The sequence below is a fragment of the Saimiri boliviensis genome, chromosome 11, assembly GCF_048565385.1.
Source record: "Saimiri boliviensis isolate mSaiBol1 chromosome 11, mSaiBol1.pri, whole genome shotgun sequence".
NCBI classification, from domain to species: domain Eukaryota; kingdom Metazoa; phylum Chordata; class Mammalia; order Primates; family Cebidae; genus Saimiri; species Saimiri boliviensis.
Genome location: NC_133459.1, coordinates 60,471,300 through 60,490,508, shown reverse-complemented (window position 1 = coordinate 60,490,508; position 19,209 = coordinate 60,471,300). Strand labels below are relative to the sequence as shown.

The window sequence follows — 19,209 nt, the reverse complement described above, 5'->3', positions numbered from 1 at the left end:
TCACTTGAACTGGGAGGTGGAGGTTGCAGTGAGCTGAGACGGTGCCATTGCACTCCAGCCTAGGCAACAAGAACAAAACTGCCTCTCAAAGAAAAAAAAAAAAAAGTGAAACTCCATCTAAAAAAAAAAAAAAACTACAAAAAACAAACCACCCAAAAGTCTTGCAACTTCACTCAAATCCTTTAAGAAAGTAAGGTGTCAGCTGAGTGAGGTGGCTCACACTTGTAATCCCAGCACTTTGGAAGACTGAGGCGGGAGGATCACGAGGCCAGGAGTTCAAGACCAGCCTGGACAACGCAGTGAAACCCTGCCTCTTGTAAGATAATAAGCAGGTATTTTAAAACACTGTTTAAAACAGAATGTTAAAACACCATTGTGTAAGCCTGTATTTTTTTTTTTTTTGAGACAGAGTCTCGTTCTGCCGCCAGGTGCCAGGCTGGAGTGCAGTGGCACGATCTCTGCTCACTGCAACCTCCGCCTCCCGTGTTCGAGCAATTCTCCTGCCTCAGCCTCCCGAGTAGCTGGGACTACAGACGCACGCCACCACGACCAGCTAATTTTTTATATTTTAGTAGAGACAGGGTTTCACTACGTTGGCCAGGATGGTCTTGATCTCTTGACCTCGTGATCTACCCGCCTCGGCCTCCCAAAGTACTGGGATTACAGGCGTGAGCCACCATGCACGGCTAAGCCTGTATTTTTAAATCATGATACCCAAAATCTCTTCTAAAAAGTAGAAAACATGAAATAAAATTAAACTGCTTTCCTTCAAAAAAGAAAAAAAAAAAAGAAACTCCATCTCAACTAAAAATACAAAAATTAGCTAGGTGTGGTGCGGGCACCTGTAATCCCACCTACTTGGGAGGCTGAGGCAGAAGAATTGCTTGAATCTGGGAGGCAGAGGTTGCAGTGAGCCGAGATCACACCACTGCACTCCAGCCTGGGTGACAGAGCTAGACTCCATCTCAGAAAAAAAAAAAAAGAAAAGAAAGTAATGTGTCAACTATACTAAAGATAGAATTAAGTAATTTTACTGGATAAATTCAGAATTATTGGCAAAGTTGATTTTCTTAAATTTTATACGCTAAGATTTAAGGGTTTTAGTAAATCTGATATCTATGTAAATTAGTTTTTAAAAAAATATGTAAAGCTTTTTACGTTCTGTGTTACTTTTTTTAGTTATGCAAAAAAATAATTTTCTTTCTTTCTTTTTTTTTTTTTTTTTCTTTAAGAAGGAGTTTCACTCTTGTTGCCCAGCCTGGAGTGCAATACCTCGATCTTGGCTCCCTTGGCTCACCACAACCTCCACCTCCCAGGTTCAAGTGATTCTCCTGCCTCAGCCTCCCAAGTAGCTGGGATTACAGGCATGTGTCACCACGCCTGGCTAGTTTTTTATTTTTAGTAGAGATGGGGTTTCTCCATGTTGGTCAGGCTGGTCTGGAGTTCCTGACCTCCGGTGATCCAACTGCCTCGGCCTCCTGAAGTGCTGGGATTACAGGGGTGAGCCACTGTACCTGGTCAAAGGAGCTCTTTGAATGGGAGCTTTGAAGAGGGCATTCTATGTGACCCACAGTCCATTCTTTGTTCCCACTACTCTTGTCCCACTGTGGGGATGCAGGTGGGTTCTTTTAAGAATTCACCAGCAATGCACAGCCATTTTACTCCTAGCTGTATGTTCTGGTGCCCTGTTGAAAGGTGACTCAGCCCCTTGGTGCCTGTTATTTTCAAGAAGAAAGCCAATCTTTTTCCTAGCTCAGAACAATACTTCCAAGGACACCTTCTAAAGAGTGGCACTGCTCCTTATACTATGTTGCTGAAAGAAGATACTCTAAAAATCTGTGAGCATCTGCTTCTATAATAGAGTCCAAAGAAAATTACACTTCTTGGGACTCCGCCATTGTAAAAGAACTCCTCTTTCACTATTCTGCTGTGAGAATTTCCTGTAAGATTCAAATGAAATAGGTATACATGCACACATCCAGGTTTAATCCATAGTAAAGCAAAGCAAAGCACTTTAAAAAAAAAATCTCACCTAGGTTTAATTTTTTTTTTAAAAAAGTACATTAACAAAGAAAATATACCTTTGCAAATATAGTCTTGACATAAATTGGCAGGTCTCCATGGGGACTTCCATAACCCCCTACAATACTAAACCCCAATCCTTCAGAGCCTTTCTCCAAAGTAATAATCTTAGGTGGAGGTGTTCTGAAAACACAATGCATGCTGTTTAATTCGAGAATAGATACTGAGGGAATTTCACTTATTGGAAGAATACAGATTTGAGAGAGACTTTCATACTGTGAAACTATGAAGTTTGGTTTATCAAATCAAACTTTCAGAAAGCAATCTAGAAAGTTACTTTAAAACTTCTCATGGCAAACCAATTAATCACCAATATTCTTGATGTTTTAGAGGTTTCTCTTTCATAAAACTCACTGATTTCTAATTACAGATAAAGTCATGATGCTGAAATTGTCAAGTAACTCCTATATGCTTAGTTTTTAAACTTTTTTTTTTTTTTTTAAGACGGAGCTGGGACTACAGGTACCTGGTTAATTTTTGAATTTTTACTAGAGATGGGGTTTCACCATGTCTGCCAGGCTGGTCTTGAACTCCTGACCTCAAGAGATCTGCCCGCCTCAGCCTCCCAAAGTGCTGGGATTACAGGCATAAGCCACCACACCCAGCCATTTTTTAACTTTTAAACTTACTGCTGACAGCTGAAGGAAGCTGTTGTCACATTGTTGATGCATGCACGTGGAGACAGAGGTAGCATGTCTCCTAGTGTGGTGGGGGACTGCTAGTCTTCATGTGAACTCTTGTCCATAACAGGTAACAGCAGCCTGCAGCTCAGAAAACTGCTGCTCCTTTTATCTTTTTTGTTTTTTGAGATGCAGTCTTTTTTTTTTTTTTTTTTTTTTTTTGGTGAGACGGAGTTTTGCTCGTTACCCAGGCTGGAGTGCAATGGCTCGATCTCGGCTCACTGCAACCTCCGTCTCCCGGGTTCAGGCAATTCTCCTGCCTCAGCCTCCTGAGTAGCTGAGATTACAAGCACGTGCCACCATGCCCAGCTAATTTTTTGTGTTTTTAGTAGAGACGGGGTTTCACCATGTTGACCAGGATGGTCTCGATCTCTCGACCTCGTGATCCACCCGCCTCGGCCTCCCAAAGTGCTGGGATTACAGGCTTGAGCCACCGCGCCCGGCCGAGATGCAGTCTTGCTGGTCACCAGGCTGGAGTGCAGTGGCTCAATCTTGGCTCACTGCAACCTCTGCCTCCAGGGTTCAAGCGATTCTCCTGCCTCAGCCTCCTGAGTAGCTTGGATTATAGGGGCATACCACCACGCCCAGCTAATTTTTGTATTTTTAGCATGAGGTTTCACCATGTTGGCCAGGCTGGTCTTGCACTCCTGACCTCAGGTGATCCACCTTCCTTAGCCTCCCAAAGTGCTGGGATTCCAGGTGTGAGCTGCCGTGCCCAGAGTGCTGCTCTTTTTCTGCTTGAATGCCCTGGCCACTTCCACCTAAGGCAGGAACTCCTTCTCCAAACTCACTTCCAACGTGAGGCTCTCCTGCCTCCCTTGGGAGGATGGGTCCCATATCTTTTCCTGTCCTTTCCCTGCATTCGGTCCAAATTTCCATTTTGGCACTGACTGTGTCATATTGGAATTACTTACCCATCCATTTCCTCTACCAGACTAGGACCTCTTTGTCTTAGTCATCTGAGCCTTCCCAGAACCATGTGTGGTGCTTGTCAGAAACTCAGGATCATGACTGTGTGAATGAGGACTGAAATCCAGGAAAGAAGAGAGAAACCAAGGGGAAGCAAAATGGGGAAAGAAAATCTGTTTCAAATGTAAAAATTAGCTTTTCAAAGCTTCATCCAGTGTGGAAGTCTCTCTCTCAGAAACAACGTGGCTAAAAACAAAATTATCTATGTGGGCTCCCAGTAATTCAATCTTAATCTAAGTTTAGGTGACGCAGTTTCTTATTCCCAAATGCGATGGCTCAAAGTCAGAAACACAACTCTGTCTTATTCGTGACAGGTAGTTCACATTTGTGTACCAGCAGCATCGTTTGGTTTGTGGCAACATGCATGTCTGAGAGGCAAAGTCATCTCATATAAACTCAGCCATTCATGCACTTAGAGAGATTTGCAAAACAGGGACATAAGCGATCTTTAACTATGTGGTTCTAACTAGAATATTCTTCCCTCTCTTCTTCCTCAATTTTGCTGCTTTATTAAAGGGTTTTCAGTAGGTTCACATTGACCAGTTGTTTATTGATTTACTCACTAATTGTTTACAGCAGACATCCATGGTAAGTGCTGACGATCTATGCTATATAAATTGTTAACTGTTTTTTTGTTTATTTTTTAAAGACACAGACTGCCTGATGTTAACAGTTTCTGTTTCGTTTGTCTTTACATTTTTTAAAATAAACACAGGGTCTGACCATGTTGCCCAGGCCTTGGCCTCTCAAAGTGCTGGGATTACAGGAGTGAGCCACTGCATGTAACTATTTTGAACGTTACCCTGTTTATTCCAATTCTTTTTTTTTTTTTTTGAGACAGGGTCTTGTTCTGTCTCCTAGGCTGGAGTGCAGTGGTGCAATCACAGCCCACTGCAGCCTCGAACTCCTGGGCTCGAGTGATCCTCCCACCTCAGCCTCCTGGGTAGTTGGGACTACAAGCATGCACTACTATGCCTGGCTCCAGTTCTCAATTTTTTTTTTTTTTTTTTTTTTTTTGAGACGGAGTTTCGCTCTTGTTACCCAGGCTGGAGTGCAATGGCGTGATCTCGGCTCACCACAACCTCCGCCTCCTGGGTTCAGGCAAATTCTCCTGCCTCAGCCTCCTGAGTAGCTGGGATTACAGGCATGTGCCAGCCACCATGCCCAGCTAATTTTTTGTATTTTTAGTAGAGACGGGGTTTCACCATGTTGACCAGGATGGTCTCAATCTCTTGACTTCGTGATCCACCCGCCTCTGCCTCCCAAAGTGCTGGGATTACAGGCTTGAGCCACCGCGCCCGGCATCCAGTTCTCTTAAGCTTAAGCATTGGCTCCTCCAAGTACGCTCCATAATTGAGTTATGCCCCATATCCATGGTTTCACAGGACCCTCTCTCAACGAATTTAGCTTTCCTACAATTCTCTTTTATAACCATGGATTTAGGGGTCTGTCTTCCACTTCTCTAGCAGCTCTTTGGGGACTGGGGCAATGTCTTTACTCACATTTCTAAGTTTGAGTCCTCAGGACCTAACACCTTTATCTAAGTGTCTGGCCTTAGAATGGTGCTCAATAAATATCTGTTGAAATAATGATGAACTGTCCTCTATGGCTGAATGACAATGACATCATGAATAAGGCTCTACTTTCCCCGACTTTGTGGCCTTACAAGCACTCGCAGTCGGTTACTGGCTGGATACAAATTCAATTCATGCTGCTTCTTTCAAACACAGCCCCCATTTCCAAAGATATTAGAATGGGAACCTAGATGCCCAAAGCCATTGCTTTAGAGCTAGTTCCGGGGGCCACCAAATCATTAGAGATCTTATAATTGTGACTATGTATACTCAGGGATGTGTTTTCAGGGAAAGAGGAAGGAATGTGGCTTTGCTCCTCAACTGGCAACATCAGATGGAGTTTGCCTCCATTGATCTCACAATATCAAAACACTTTCAACCAATGAGTTTAAATTTGCTTTCATATAGAAGACTAGTTTAAAAAAAAAATCTCAGTTAGCAGTGGTGAGATTATGAGTAATTTTTAAATTCCTTCAAGCTTGTGGTTCACACAACTTGCCAGAGACCATGAAATTATAGCAAAGGAATCAAGATGACAAGGGATCCCTGTATTTCCACAGTCACACCAAAGGATGCTAAAGGTACACTATTCTTCCTATAAAGGTCCTGATTTTTTTTTTTTTTTTTTAAGGAAAGGGCCACTGTAATTTGAAAAATGTTATATTTCTATGTTTTGTCATATTTTCATGGCATGCACGTATTACTTTTATAATGAGAAAAAGGTAGAATTAGCTCAATTTAATATTCTTTCCTCAAGAAAAATAAACTTGAAGATGTCATTTAGGTTGTTAACTACCAGGAAAAAGTTGGGAAAGTCTATGACCATGAGATCCTTCAAATGAACCATCTGGATCTCAACAAACATTTCTTTATTTTAATTTTATTTATTTATTTATTTTGAGACGGAGTCTCGCTCTGTCACCCAGGCTGGACTGCAGTGGTGCAATCTTGGCTCACTGAGACTTCCGCCTCCCGGGTTCAAGCGATTCTCCTGCCTCAGCTTCCTGAGTAGCTGGGATTACAGGTGCCCGCTACCATGCCCGGCAAACTTTTTGTATTTTTAGGAGAGACGAGGTTTCATCATGTTGACCAAGCTGTTCTCAAACTCCTGACCTCAGGTGATCCACCCACCTTAGCCTCCCAAAATTCAGGGATTACAGGTATGAGCCACAGCGCCCAGGCCTTAAATTACTGTTATGCACATTCTAGTTTGAGAAACCCTGCTTTAATGAACTTTAACTGCAATGACTGGTTTTAATGAGACATGTCAGCAAGTATAACTACAAGATTTTATCTCAGAACAAGATTTTAGTGTAGAAGTTCAAGAAACATGGGTCCTTGCACGATACAGCAGGGTGCACCTGGGCTATCCATCTGTGGTTTCTTAGGGAAGAAGGCATAAACACCGTGTCAAAGTGACCAGGTGCAGCGTATGTGGAGGCCCTGCAACCATGGTCTTTTAAGAACTCATGTGGTGGAATTAAGTCTTGTGAGGAATAAGGAAACCCTGGTGCCTTCTTAGAGATTCTCTAGAATTTAGAAAGTCATGAGCAATTGGCCTCCTCTTCCTTAAGAGTGCACTTGAGTATCTGGAAAAGTTCTTCTGAGCTTTGCCCACATGCATACTAGGCCCTCTGCTTCTGAAATACTCACTCTGTGTGTTCTGGATGGTGTTCAGCAGTGGGCGAACCAAGGCGGTAGCCTGTAGACATGTTTTCAAGCTGAGCTGCTATGGCACTTATATTGGTATCTGCTACAACCTGGGGAAAAAGTGAAAACGAGGAATTTCATTATCAGGAAAGGGAGAATTAGAGAAAGCATGCTACATCCAACGGTCAATTCTCAGTCCTAATCTTATTCAACTTCTCTGGACCATTTGACACAATGGACTATGAACTATTTTTTCTTTCAAATCTTTTTTCTTTCTTTTTTTATCTACGACAGGGTCTTACTCTGTTGCTCAGGCTGGAGTGCAGTGACATGATCTCAGCTCACTGAAGCCTTGACCTTCAAGTGATCCTCCCACCTCAGCCTCCTAAGTAGCTAGGACCACAGGCATGCACCACCAGGCCTGGGTAATTGTTTGTTTGTTTTTTTTTTTGTTTTGAGACAGAGTTTCGCTCTTGTTACCCAGGTTGGAGTACAATGGCGCAATCTCGGATCACTGCAACTTCTGCCTCCTGGGTTCAAGGGATTCTCATGCCTCAGGCTGCTGAGTAGCTGGGATTATTTCAGGCACCCACTACCATGCCTGGCTAATTTTTTTTTTTTTTTTTTTTTTTTTGAGATGGAGTCTTGCTCTGTCCCCAGGCCGGAGTGCAGTGGCGCGATCTCAGCTCACTACAACCTCCGCCTCCTGGGTTCAAACGATTCTCCTGCCTCATCCTCCTTAGTAGCTGGGACTACTGGCATGTGCCACCACACCCAGCTAATTTTTGTATTTTTAGTAGAGATGGAGTTTCACCATGTTGGCCAGGTTGGTCTCGATATCATGACCTTGTAATCTGCCTGCCTTTGTGTCCCAAAGTGCTAGGATTACAGGCGTGAGCCATCATACCTGACCCTGGGTAACTTTGTTGTATTTGTAGAGATGGAGTTTTTGCCATGTTGTTCAGGCTGATCTCGAACGTCTGGGCTCAAGTGATCCACCTGCCTCAGTATCCCAAAGTGCTGGGATTATAGGAACGTGCCTAAGTCTGCCTTGCCTCCTTATCCTGAAGTTGTCTTCCACCTCAACTAGTTACCAGAGATACTTTCCAAGAACTCCTTGGTTACCCCTGCTTCAAGGTTATAATTCTCATTGCACAAATACAGAGGGAACTTTGCCTGCCAGCAATTCAAAGCTCGATTTGATTGCAGTTTCAGAATAGGCCAACAGAGGGCGCGGCTGCCTACACTGCTAAATTAAACTGCATCTGTTATACTAAGCAGAGCAGAAAAAGAAAGGCAACAGGCCTGCCCCAGAACACATTTTGGGTGAAGCATCCGATTTTGGGGAAAACACTGCTATGTCCAAGTTACAGAATCTTCTGGAAATACCACTATATGAATATGGAGAATGACTGAATGAATTGGGAAATATTTAGGATAAAAGGTTAAAGGAGGAAATGATAGATTTCTCCCTGCCCCCAAAAGCCTTCCCTCTTAACACTAGCCTTCTGCTCTCCTCCACAGCAAGTGTACTGGAAGGGTTAACTTGTCCATGAACTCTGTCATCCTCCCTACTCTTAGAATCCACCATCTTTAGAAACCTATCCCACTCCAGCTTCCTTCCCCATCTCCCACCCAAACTTCCATGACCTACACTCTCCTGGCTTTTTTTCTGCGGGGGTCTGTTTCTCCATCTCTTTGCTCTTCGGCCATTCATCTCTCATGGCTCAGTCCTGGGCCCATTGTCCACTTGCACACTCAGGCTCAAGTGACAGTATGTTCTTTCCCACAGCTTTACAGTCCAACAATGTGCTCACTATCCCAGCTTAGGCCGGGCGTGGTGGCTCATGCCTGTAATGCCAGCACTTTGGGAGGCCGAGGTGAGTGGATCACCTGAGGTCAGAAGTTCAAGACCAGTCTGACCAACATGGTGAAACCTAGTCTCTACTAAAAATACAAAAATAGGCCAGGCGTGGTGGCTTATGCCTATAATCCCAGCACTTTAGGAGGCTAAGGCGGGCGGATCACGAGGTCAGGAGTTCAAGACCAGACTGGTCAACATAGTGAAACCCTGTCTCTACTAAAAGTACAAAAAATTAGCCAGGCGTGGTGGCACGTGCCTGTAATCCCAGCTACTTGGGAAGCTGAGGCAAGAGAATTGCTTGAACCCAGGAGGCAGAGGTTGCAGGGAGCTGAGATTGCTTCACTGCACTTTAGCCTGGATGACAGTGCAAGACTCCATCTCAAAAACAAGCAAACAAGAAAATCCCCAAAATTAGCTGGATGTGGTGGCGGGGGCCTGTAATCCCAGCTACTAAGGAGGCTGAGGCAGGAGAATTGCTTGAACCCAGGAGGCAGAGGTTGCAGTGAATCCAGATTGCACCACTGCACTCCAGCCTGACGGACAGAGTGAGACCCTGTCTAAAAAAAAAAAAAAAAATCCAGTTTAGTCTGTGACATCCAATTGCCAACTTGACATCTGCATTTTAATATCTCAAAGTCATATCAAAATTAACATAATACCAAACTTTTGATCCAACAATTCGTGTCCTTCAATTCACCTCCTTCAATTCAATTTTCTAGTTTTCCTCATTTTAGTAAATGGCACCTCCAGCTGCCCACTTAGAAATCTACTAGGTGAAATAGTGAAAATACTAGTGCACTAGCTGGTACCTATCTAACTGGAAAGCATGCTAGGATGCCAGCCACACAGCTGATCGCTCTGAATATCTGATACTTCCACTCCTGCTTGGCGTATTTAATCCATCAAGTCCCATGGATTCTACCTCCAAAATCTTTCTCAAAACTGTTTACTTTTCATCTACAGGTGACCATCCTAATTCAGTCCACCATGCAGTGCCTGTTAGCTGGAATCTCTATTCATCCTTGTCTCACCTCCCTCCCACCCAGTAGCCAGTTACTTTTTCTTTTCTTTTCTTTCTTTTTTTTTTTTTTTTGAGACAGAGTCTCGCTCTGTCACCAGGCTGGAGTGCAGTGGCGTGATCTTGGCTCACTGCAACCTCCGCCTCCTGAGTTCAAGCAATTATCCTGCCTCAGCCTCCTGAGTAGCTGGGACTACAGGTGCATGCCACCATGCCCAGCTAATATTTGTATATTTTAGTAGAGACGGGGTTTCACCATGTTGGCCAGGATGGTCTTGATCTCTTGACCTAGTGATCTGCCTGCCTCAGCTTCCCAAAGTGCTGGGATTACAGGCATGAGCCACCGTGCCCGGCCTACCATTTCAAATATAAAATGGGTATCAGCACTCCCCTGCTTAAAACCTTGCAGTGGTTTCCCTTTGGACTTGGAATAAATTCAGACTCTCTAATTATGCAAACGAAGTTCCCTCCATAGCCTGATCCTCTAATCCCGTCTCTCTCCACCCTACATTCCACAGTTCTCTCTGCAGGTGGGGAATTCCCCTCATCCCCCCCAAATCAGTGTGCCTGGCATTGGCTTAAATGTTGCTTCCCTTCTACAAGCCTGCTTCCACCATCCGTGTTTAATTCCTCCTGTTTTCCTTTCCATAGCACTCTCCAAGTACTTCTCACAAATTATGGTGATTAGTATCTAGATGCGTGTTAACTGTCTTTGCCACCCAATCACAGGATCCGAGAGGAGCAGGACCGCTTCTCCTGGGCACGATGCTAATGTGTCTGGCACATAACCATTGCTTAATAATATTTTTGGAGTGAATGAATGAAATCTAAAACTGTCATAAGGAATAGGGATTATGGGACTCAGTTTTCTGAATTTCCACAGAGCAGAGTGAGACTGATAGAGGTTACAAGGGGATAGGTTTTCGGTCTATTTATTTACGTATTTATTTATATTTTAGGGCACAGGAGCGGAGACAGTCATCCGAACCCCAGGTCCCAGGCCTGTTTGTTTATTTTTGAGACAGCATATTGCTCTTGTTGCCCAGGCTGGTGTGCAGTGGCGTGATCTTGGCTCACTGCAACCTCTGCCTCCTGTGTTCAAGCAATTCTCCTGCCTCAGCCTCCTGAGTAGCTTGGATTACAGGCATGCGCCACCATGCCTGGCTAAATTTTTATATTTTTAGTAGGGACAGGGCTTCATCATGTTGGCCAGGCTGGTCTCGAACTCCTGACCTCAGGTGATCCATCCGCCTCGGCCTCCCAAAGTGCAGGGATTACAGGCATGAGCCACCTTGCCCAGCCAGGTTTTGGGTTCTTAAGGGAGAAAAAAAAGTAACACTGAAGGCAGTTACGGAATGGAATGTCACAGTTGCTAGGACATGAGTACCTCGGTGAAGCAAGCATCCAGATAGAGGCTCGAAATTGATCAGTTCAGGATGTAGTGGAGGGGAGTCCTATGCTTTGTGGGAAATTACATGTGTACTGTCAGCTGGCCGTGAAACAGGCTGTCCATATAGGGCTGAGGAAGAAAGTCACTAAAATAGTATTTTTTCTACGGTATCTTCAAATGCTGAGATGTGACGGCAGCCTGCTCCTTCCTTTACTTGCTCATTTGATCAACATAATGCCGCACCACAACAGCTGAATATAAAATGAGCACTTACTTTATGCTCATTTTATTTCATTTTTATTTATTTGTTTATTTTTGAGGCAGTCTCGCTGTCTTGCCCAGGCTGGGGTGCGGTGGCACAATCTCAGCTCACTGTAACCTCCACCTCCTGGGTTTAAGCAAATTCTTGTGCCTCAGCCTCCAGAGTAGCTAGGATTACAGGTGCATGCCACCTTGCCTGGCTAATTTTTGTATTTTTAGTACAGATGGGGTTTTACCATGTTGCCCAGGCTGGTCTTAAACTCCTGGCCTCAAGCGATCCACCATCTTGGCCTCCCAAGGTGCTGGGATTACAGGTTTGAGCCACTGTGCCCGGCCTTTATGCTCCGTTTTTTTTTTTTTTTTTTTTTTTTTTTTGAGATGGACTTTTGTTCCTGTTGCCCAGGCTGGAGTGCAACAGCAGGATCTCAGCTCATCACACCCTCTGCCTCACGGGTTCAAGTGATTCTCCTGCCTCAGTCTCCCAAGTAGCTCGGATTATGGGCATGTGCTACCACGCCTGGCTAATTTTGTGTTTCTAATAGAGACAGTTCTTCCATGTTGGTCAGGCTGGTCTTGAATTCCCAATCTCAGGTGATCCTCCCACCTTGGCCTCCCAAATTGCTAGGATTACAGGTGTGAGCCACCATGCCCAGCCTTTATGCTCACATTTGATATTCAGCCATGGTGGTGCTGTATTACATATGTCTTTAAGCACCCTTCTGAGTCTCTACAGAGGTAGGTGCTACTATTATTCCCATATTACAGATGAGAAACCTGAAGCAGAGGTTAAGTCACATAGGTGGTAAGGGGTAAAGCCAGGATTTAAATCCAAAACTCAATTTCTCTAGAATCTTGTACTCCTAACTGTCTGTAATGTGAGGCAAATCACCTTGTGTAAGGCAATGGAGTTTATAGGCCATTTTTGGAGCATGGGAGGGGGAAGGGCAGAGGGACAGTGCACAAGAAGATGCAAATAGAGCAGACCATCATGATGGCATGTGGTTGGCACCAGGGCGAACTTCACTCTCTAGGGTACTGCAAGGAGACAGCCTGAGGTGCGGGAGACATAACACTCCCACCACCTCACCCCCACTTCCTAGAAACCTTCCTAGCTTTCTAGGGAAGAATACTCTCTAGCTTTTATTTTATTTTACTTTTCACATGGGGTCTTGCTCTCTTAGCCAGGATGGAGTGCAGTGGTGCCATCATAGCTCACTGCAGTCTTGAACTCCTGTCCTCAAGTGATCCTCCCACTTTAGTCTTCTCAGTAGCTGGGAATACAGGCGTGAGCCACCGTGACGCACTCATTGCCTTTTAGAAAGAGATTATCCTTTTAAGAGTCCATTAAATCGGCCACACAAATGTCATAGTTTTGTTTGGGTAAAAAAATCAATTTTTTTTTAAGACAGTGTCTCGCTCTGTTGCTTAGGCTGCAGTGCAGTGGCGTGACCTTGGCTGAGTGCAACCTCTGCCTCCTGGGTTCAAGCGATTTTCCTGCCTCAGTCTCCTCAGTGGCTAGGATTACATGTGCGTGCAACCACACCCAGCTAATTTTCGTATTTTTAGTACAGACAGGGTTTCACCATATTGGCCAGGCTGATCTCAAACTCCTGATCTCAAGTGATCTGCCCACCTTGGCCTCCCAAAGGGCTGGGATTACAGGTGTGAGCCACCGCACCTGGCCAAAAATCAATTTTTAATAAGTCTAGCTGCAAAGTATAAAAACACTTCTGTAGCATGATCTTATGGAAAAAACTCACATCCCTCTATAAAACCTGAGGTCCTTTTGCTTACTCCCTCACCCTGAAACAAAAAGGTGGTCCCAACCACTGATAATATTGAATCTTAGAGACCCACCCAGGACTCCTGGGGTTGGCCAGGCTTCTGCCTATTTTGTAGAAGTGAAATCCAAGTGGCTGGATGAGAAAAGTGAAAGATTTTCACTTACAGCTTGATCTTTTGCAGGAAGACAAGGAAAGCACAAATATGTCACTTCAAGAAAGACATTAGGCCGGGCAAGGTGGCTCATGCCTGTAATCCCAACAGTTTGGGAGGTCCAGGCAGGCAGATCACTTGAGCCCAGGGATTCAAGACCATCTTGAGCAACATAGTGAGACTCTGACTCTACAAAAAATACAAAAATTAGCTGGGTGTGGAGGTGCATGACTGTAGTCCCAGCTACTGGGGAGGCTGATGGGATGATTACCTGAGCTCAGGAGGTTGAGGCTACAGTGAGTCATGATTGTGCCACTGCATTCCAGCCTTTTTTTTTTTTTGAGACCCTTTCTCAAAAAAAAAAAAAAAAAAAAAAAAAAGACTTTAGACTTTACAGCTCTAAGATATCTCTATCAAGCCCTTCTGTCTTAAGATGTGATTGGCAAGTAACTTGATAGGCAGCAGAGTTAAACCTTCTGGAGCTTTGACTTGTGAAAAGGGATAATCTGATCTCCAAAGGGTGTGTTCAGCTTTGAGTGCATTTAAGTTCAACTCTGAGATATAGTCCGTGAGCTGGCTAGGCCCTGCCACTGGAGTGCTCTTCCGCCATCAACATCAGGGACTGACTGAACAACACAGAGGTAAGGCTGTGAGATGTTTGTGTGATTTGGGGAAGGCAAACAGGCTAATGTGAAGTTCGCTTTTTTTATTTTTTGGAGACGGAGTTTTGCTATTGTCACCCCGGCTGTCTTGCAACGGCACAATCTCGGCTCACTGCAACCTCTGCCTCCTAGGTTCAAATGATTCTCCTGCCTCAGCCTAAGTAGCTGGGATTACAGGTGCCCACCACCACACTTGGCCAATTTTTGTATTTTTAGTAGAGATGGGGTTTCACCATATTGCCCAGGCTGGTCTCAAACTCTTGACCTCGTGATTCACCTGACTTGGCCTCCTAAAGTGCTTTTATAGGCATAAGCCACTGTGCCCGGCAAAGTTTCCTTTTTTTTTTGAGACAGAGTCTCTCTCTGTCGCCCAGGCTGGAGTGCAGTAGCGTGAACTCCACTCACTACAACCTCTGCCTCCCAGGTTCAAGCGATTCTCCTGCCTCAGCCTTCTGAGTAGCTGGGACTACGGGTGCATGCCACCATACCCAGCTAATTTTTGTATTTTTAGTAGAGATGGGGTTTCACCATGTTGGCCAGGATGGCTTTGATTTCTTGACCTAGTGATCCGCCTGCCTCCGCCTCCCAAAATGCTTGATTACAGGTGTGAGCCACCATGCCCGACAATGTTTGCTCTTTTTTAAAAGTAAATTTTGCCGGGTGCGGTGGCATGTGCCTGTAATCCCAGCTACTGGGGAGGCTGAGGTGGGAGGATCGCTTGAGCCCAGGAGTTCTGGGCTGTACTGTGCTATGCCGATTGGGTGTCCGCACTAAGTTTGGCATCACTGGGGTGACCTCCTGGGAGTGGGGACCACCAGGTTGCCTAAGGAGGGGTGAACCGGCCCAGGTCGGAAACGGAGCAGATCACAACTCCCGTGCTGATCAGCAGTTAGATGGCATCTGTGAATAGCCACTACACTCAGCCTGGGCAACATAGCAAGAACCCGTCTCTCTCTCTCTCTCTTCTTTTTTATTTTTTATTTTTTGTGGTTATCTTTTGCTGCTACACAAGAGACCCCACCTCTTAAAAGAAAAGACAAGAAAAAAATAAAAGTAAATATTACACTCCTGGGTGTAAACTTTTGGGAAAGGTTCCCAGAATAGGGATGGGGCAGAGTAAACCTGGGGGGAGAAAATGTTCCCCAGTCTCCAGTGAGCTTCAGTCAGGGTTGTCTAGTGTGGGAGGCAGATATGACCACATGCAGCTCAGCGTGGACAGAGACGGGAATGACAGGGATTCCTTCTGGGAAAGGCACAGGGACTCTGAGGTTCTTAACTAGACGATAGGCATTAAAGTCTCTGTTACCTGAATATAGTTCAGAGCTGTAGTGTTTGGAGTCCTTTCATGGGTGAGGGGTAGCTCCAATCCTAAAATCTGCAGCTGTGCTCTTGCATTTTGCATTACTCAGATCAGCAAACTTTTCTCTCCTGTCCCCCTAAACCCAGAGGCCTGGAAATGTGGCTGGTGACCCGGCCTCTCAAAACAGGGGCGGTTGGGTTAAATTTATGCCTGTCGGTCCTTTAAACTTATGCTTCTTCTTGGCGGGAATGATGGCTCATGCCTATAATCCCAGCACTTTGGGAAGCTGAGGTGGATGGATCACCTGAGGTCAGGAGTTCATGACCAGCCTGGCCAGCATGGGGAAACCTTGTCTCTACTAAAACTACAAATATTGGCTGGGTGCAGTGGCTCACACCTGTAATCTCAGCACTTTGGGAGGCCGAGGCAGGTGGATCACGAGGTCAAGAGTTTGAGACCACCCTGGCCAACATGGTAAAACCCCGTCTCTACCAAAAATATAAAAATTAGCCGGGTGTCACGGTGGGTGTCTGTAGTACCAATTACTCGGGAGGCTGGGGCAGGAGAATAGCTCGTACCTGGGAGGTGGAGGCTGCAGTGAGCCCAGATCGTGCCACTGCACTCCAGCCTGGCTGCAGAGCAAAACTCTGTCTCAAAAAAAAAAAAAAAAAAAAAGCCGGGCGCGGTGGCTCAAGCCTGTAATCCCAGCACTTTGGGAGGCCGAGGCGGGTGGATCACGAGGTCGAGAGATCGAGACCATCCTGGTCAACATGGTGAAACCCCGTCTCTACTAAAAATACTAAAAATTAGCTGGGCATGGTGGCGCGTGCCTGTAATCCCAGCTACTCAGGAGGCTGAGGCAGGAGAATTGCCTGAGCCCAGGAGGCGGAGGTTGTGGTGAGCCGAGATCGCGCCATTGCACTCCAGCCTGGGTAACAAGAGCGAAACTCCGTCTCAAAAAAAAAAAAAAGAAAACCTACAAAAATTAGCCAGGCGTGGTGGTATACGCCTATAATGGAAGGAGGCTGAGGCATGAGAATCACTTGAACCCAGGAGGCAGGGATTGCAGTGAGCCAAGATCACATCACTGCACTCCAGCCTGGATGACAGAGTGAGACTCTGTCTCAAAAAAAAACAAACGAAAAACTCGGGCTCCTTCTTGTTAGGCACAGTGCTGCAGGAGACACCTTGAGTGGTTGTTCAAGGGAGATAACTAGATCTGGAACTGCTGGTGATGGGTATGCATCACCATTAAAGGTAGTAGAACTTCCTAACTTACCAAATGGTTGTGTCTACTTACATCTCACTAGGCATTTAATGAAGCACTTGGTTTCCCCGCATCCTTTCCAACTCTCATTATCAAATATTTCGGAACAGCTGACCTGAGGTGGAGGAGACCCCCGGCCCGAAGGAAGACAAGGAACTCTCCCAAACAGAAGAGGGGGAAGCCACAGACCTGAAGAAAGAGGTGGAGAAGATCCCCTCATCCAAGGAGAAGGAGGCTGTGGAACTGAGGAAGAAGTGGAGAAAATCGCCCCACTTGAGGAAGAGACTATGGACCTGAAGGAGGAGGTGGGGAAAATCGCCCCACCTGTGGCTGGGGAGGCCGCTGGCCTGAAGAAAAAGAAGGAAGAAATCGTTCCGCCAGAGGAGGGGGAGCCCGAAGCCTTGTCCTCCGAGCCTAAGGAACAGCCAGAGACATTTGCATCTGTGGAAGAATCCACAAGCCTGCTTCTCTCTCAATCTGTGTCCCCCCCTCCGGAGGCGTTTCCCCCTCAGGCCGCTGCCCCGCCTCAGTCTGTGTTCCCCCCTCCGGAGGCGTTTCCCCCTCAGGCCGCTGCCCCCCCTCAGTCTGTGTTCCCCCCTCCGGAGGCGTTTCCCCCTCAGGCCGCTGCCCCCCCTCAGTCTGTGTTCCCCCCTCCGGAGGCGTTTCCCCCTCAGGCCGCTGCCCCCCCTCAGTCTGTGTTCCCCCCTCCGGAGGCGTTTCCCCCTCAGGTCGCTGCCCCCCCTCAGTCTGTGTTCCCCCCTCCGGAGGCGTTTCCCCCTCAGGCCGCTGCCCCCCCTCAGTCTGTGTTCCCCCCTCCGGAGGCGTTTCCCCCTCAGGCCGCTGCCCCCCCTCAGTCTGTGTCCCCCTCTCCGGAGGCGTTTCCCCCTCAGGCCGCTGCCCCCCCTCAGTCTGTGTTCCCCCCTCCGGAGGCGTTTCCCCCTCAGGCCGCTGCCCCCCCTCAGTCTGTGTTCCCCCCTCGGGAGGCGTTTCCCCCTCAGGCCGCTGCCCCCCCTCAGTCTGTGTTCCCCCCTCCGGAGGCGTTTCCCCCTCAGGCCGCTGCCCCCCCTCAGTCTGTGTCCCCCTCTCCGGAGGCGTTTCCCCCTCAGGCCGCTGCCCCCCCTCAGTCTGTGTTCCCCCCTCCGGAGGCGTTTCCCCCTCAGGCCGCTGCCCCCCCTCAGTCTGTGTTCCCCCCTCCGGAGGCGTTTCCCCCTCAGGCCGCTGCCCCCCCTCAGTCTGTGTCCCCCTCTCCGGAGGCGTTTCCCCCTCAGGCCGCTGCCCCCCCTCAGTCTGTGTTCCCCCCTCCGGAGGCGTTTCCCCCTCAGGCCGCTGCCCCCCCTCAGTCTGTGTTCCCCCCTCCGGAGGCGTTTCCCCCTCAGGCCGCTGCCCCCCCTCAGTCTGTGTCCCCCTCTCCGGAGGCGTTTCCCCCTCAGGCCGCTGCCCCCCCTCAGTCTGTGTTCCCCCCTCCGGAGGCGTTTCCCCCTCAGGCCGCTGCCCCCCCTCAGTCTGTGTTCCCCCCTCGGGAGGCGTTTCCCCCTCAGGCCGCTGCCCCCCCTCAGTCTGTGTTCCCCCCTCCGGAGGCGTTTCCCCCTCAGGCCGCTGCCCCCCCTCAGTCTGTGTCCCCCTCTCCGGAGGCGTTTCCCCCTCAGGCCGCTGCCCCCCCTCAGTCTGTGTTCCCCCCTCCGGAGGCGTTTCCCCCTCAGGCCGCTGCCCCCCCTCAGTCTGTGTTCCCCCCTCCGGAGGCGTTTCCCCCTCAGGCCGCTGCCCCCCCTCAGTCTGTGTCCCCCTCTCCGGAGGCGTTTCCCCCTCAGGCCGCTGCCCCCCCTCAGTCTGTGTTCCCCCCTCCGGAGGCGTTTCCCCCTCAGGCCGCTGCCCCCCCTCAGTCTGTGTTCCCCCCTCCGGAGGCGTTTCCCCCTCAGGCCGCTGCCCCCCCTCAGTCTGTGTTCCCCCCTCCGGAGGCGTTTCCCCCTCAGGCCGCTGCCCCCCCTCAGTCTGTGTTCCCCCCTCCGGAGGCGTTTCCCCCTCAGGCCGCTGCCCCCCCTCAGTCTGTGTTCCCCCCTCCGGAGGCGTTTCCCCCTCAGGCCGCTGCCCCCCCTCAGTCTGTGTTCCCCCCTCCGGAGGCGTTTCCCCCTCAGGCCGCTGCCCCCCCTCAGTCTGTGTTCCCCCCTCCGGAGGCGTTTCCCCCTCAGGCCGCTGCCCCCCCTCAGTCTGTGTTCCCCCCTCCGGAGGCGTTTCCCCCTCAGGCCGCTGCCCCCCCTCAGTCTGTGTCCCCCCCTCCGGAGGCGTTTCCCCCTCAGGCCGCTGCCCCGCCTCAGTCTGTGTTCCCCCCTCCGGAGGCGTTTCCCCCTCAGGCCGCTGCCCCCCCTCAGTCTGTGTTCCCCCCTCCGGAGGCGTTTCCCCCTCAGGCCGCTGCCCCCCCTCAGTCTGTGTTCCCCCCTCCGGAGGCGTTTCCCCCTCAGGCCGCTGCCCCCCCTCAGTCTGTGTTCCCCCCTCCGGAGGCGTTTCCCCCTCAGGTCGCTGCCCCCCCTCAGTCTGTGTTCCCCCCTCCGGAGGCGTTTCC

At 48.3% G+C, this 19,209-nt stretch overlaps 1 protein-coding gene across 7 annotated transcripts in view; it reads right to left on the bottom strand.

The window, feature by feature from the left end:
• Nucleotides 1–19,209, bottom strand: part of PATJ (PATJ crumbs cell polarity complex component) — a 430,121-nt gene that overhangs the window by 2,238 nt on the left and 408,674 nt on the right. For 4 of the 7 annotated variants that reach the window (XM_074380917.1, XM_074380918.1, XM_074380919.1 and 1 more), the window contains 2 exons: nt 6,959–7,065; nt 2,082–2,205 (listed from right to left, as the gene is read on the bottom strand). In XM_074380917.1, the coding sequence (XP_074237018.1) occupies nt 2,082–2,205; nt 6,959–7,065 (231 nt within the window). Of the gene's footprint in view, nt 1–2,081; nt 2,206–6,958; nt 7,066–19,209 lie in introns of those variants that run through there. The other 3 variants (XM_074380921.1, XM_074380922.1, XM_074380923.1) reach the window with 2 other exon arrangements.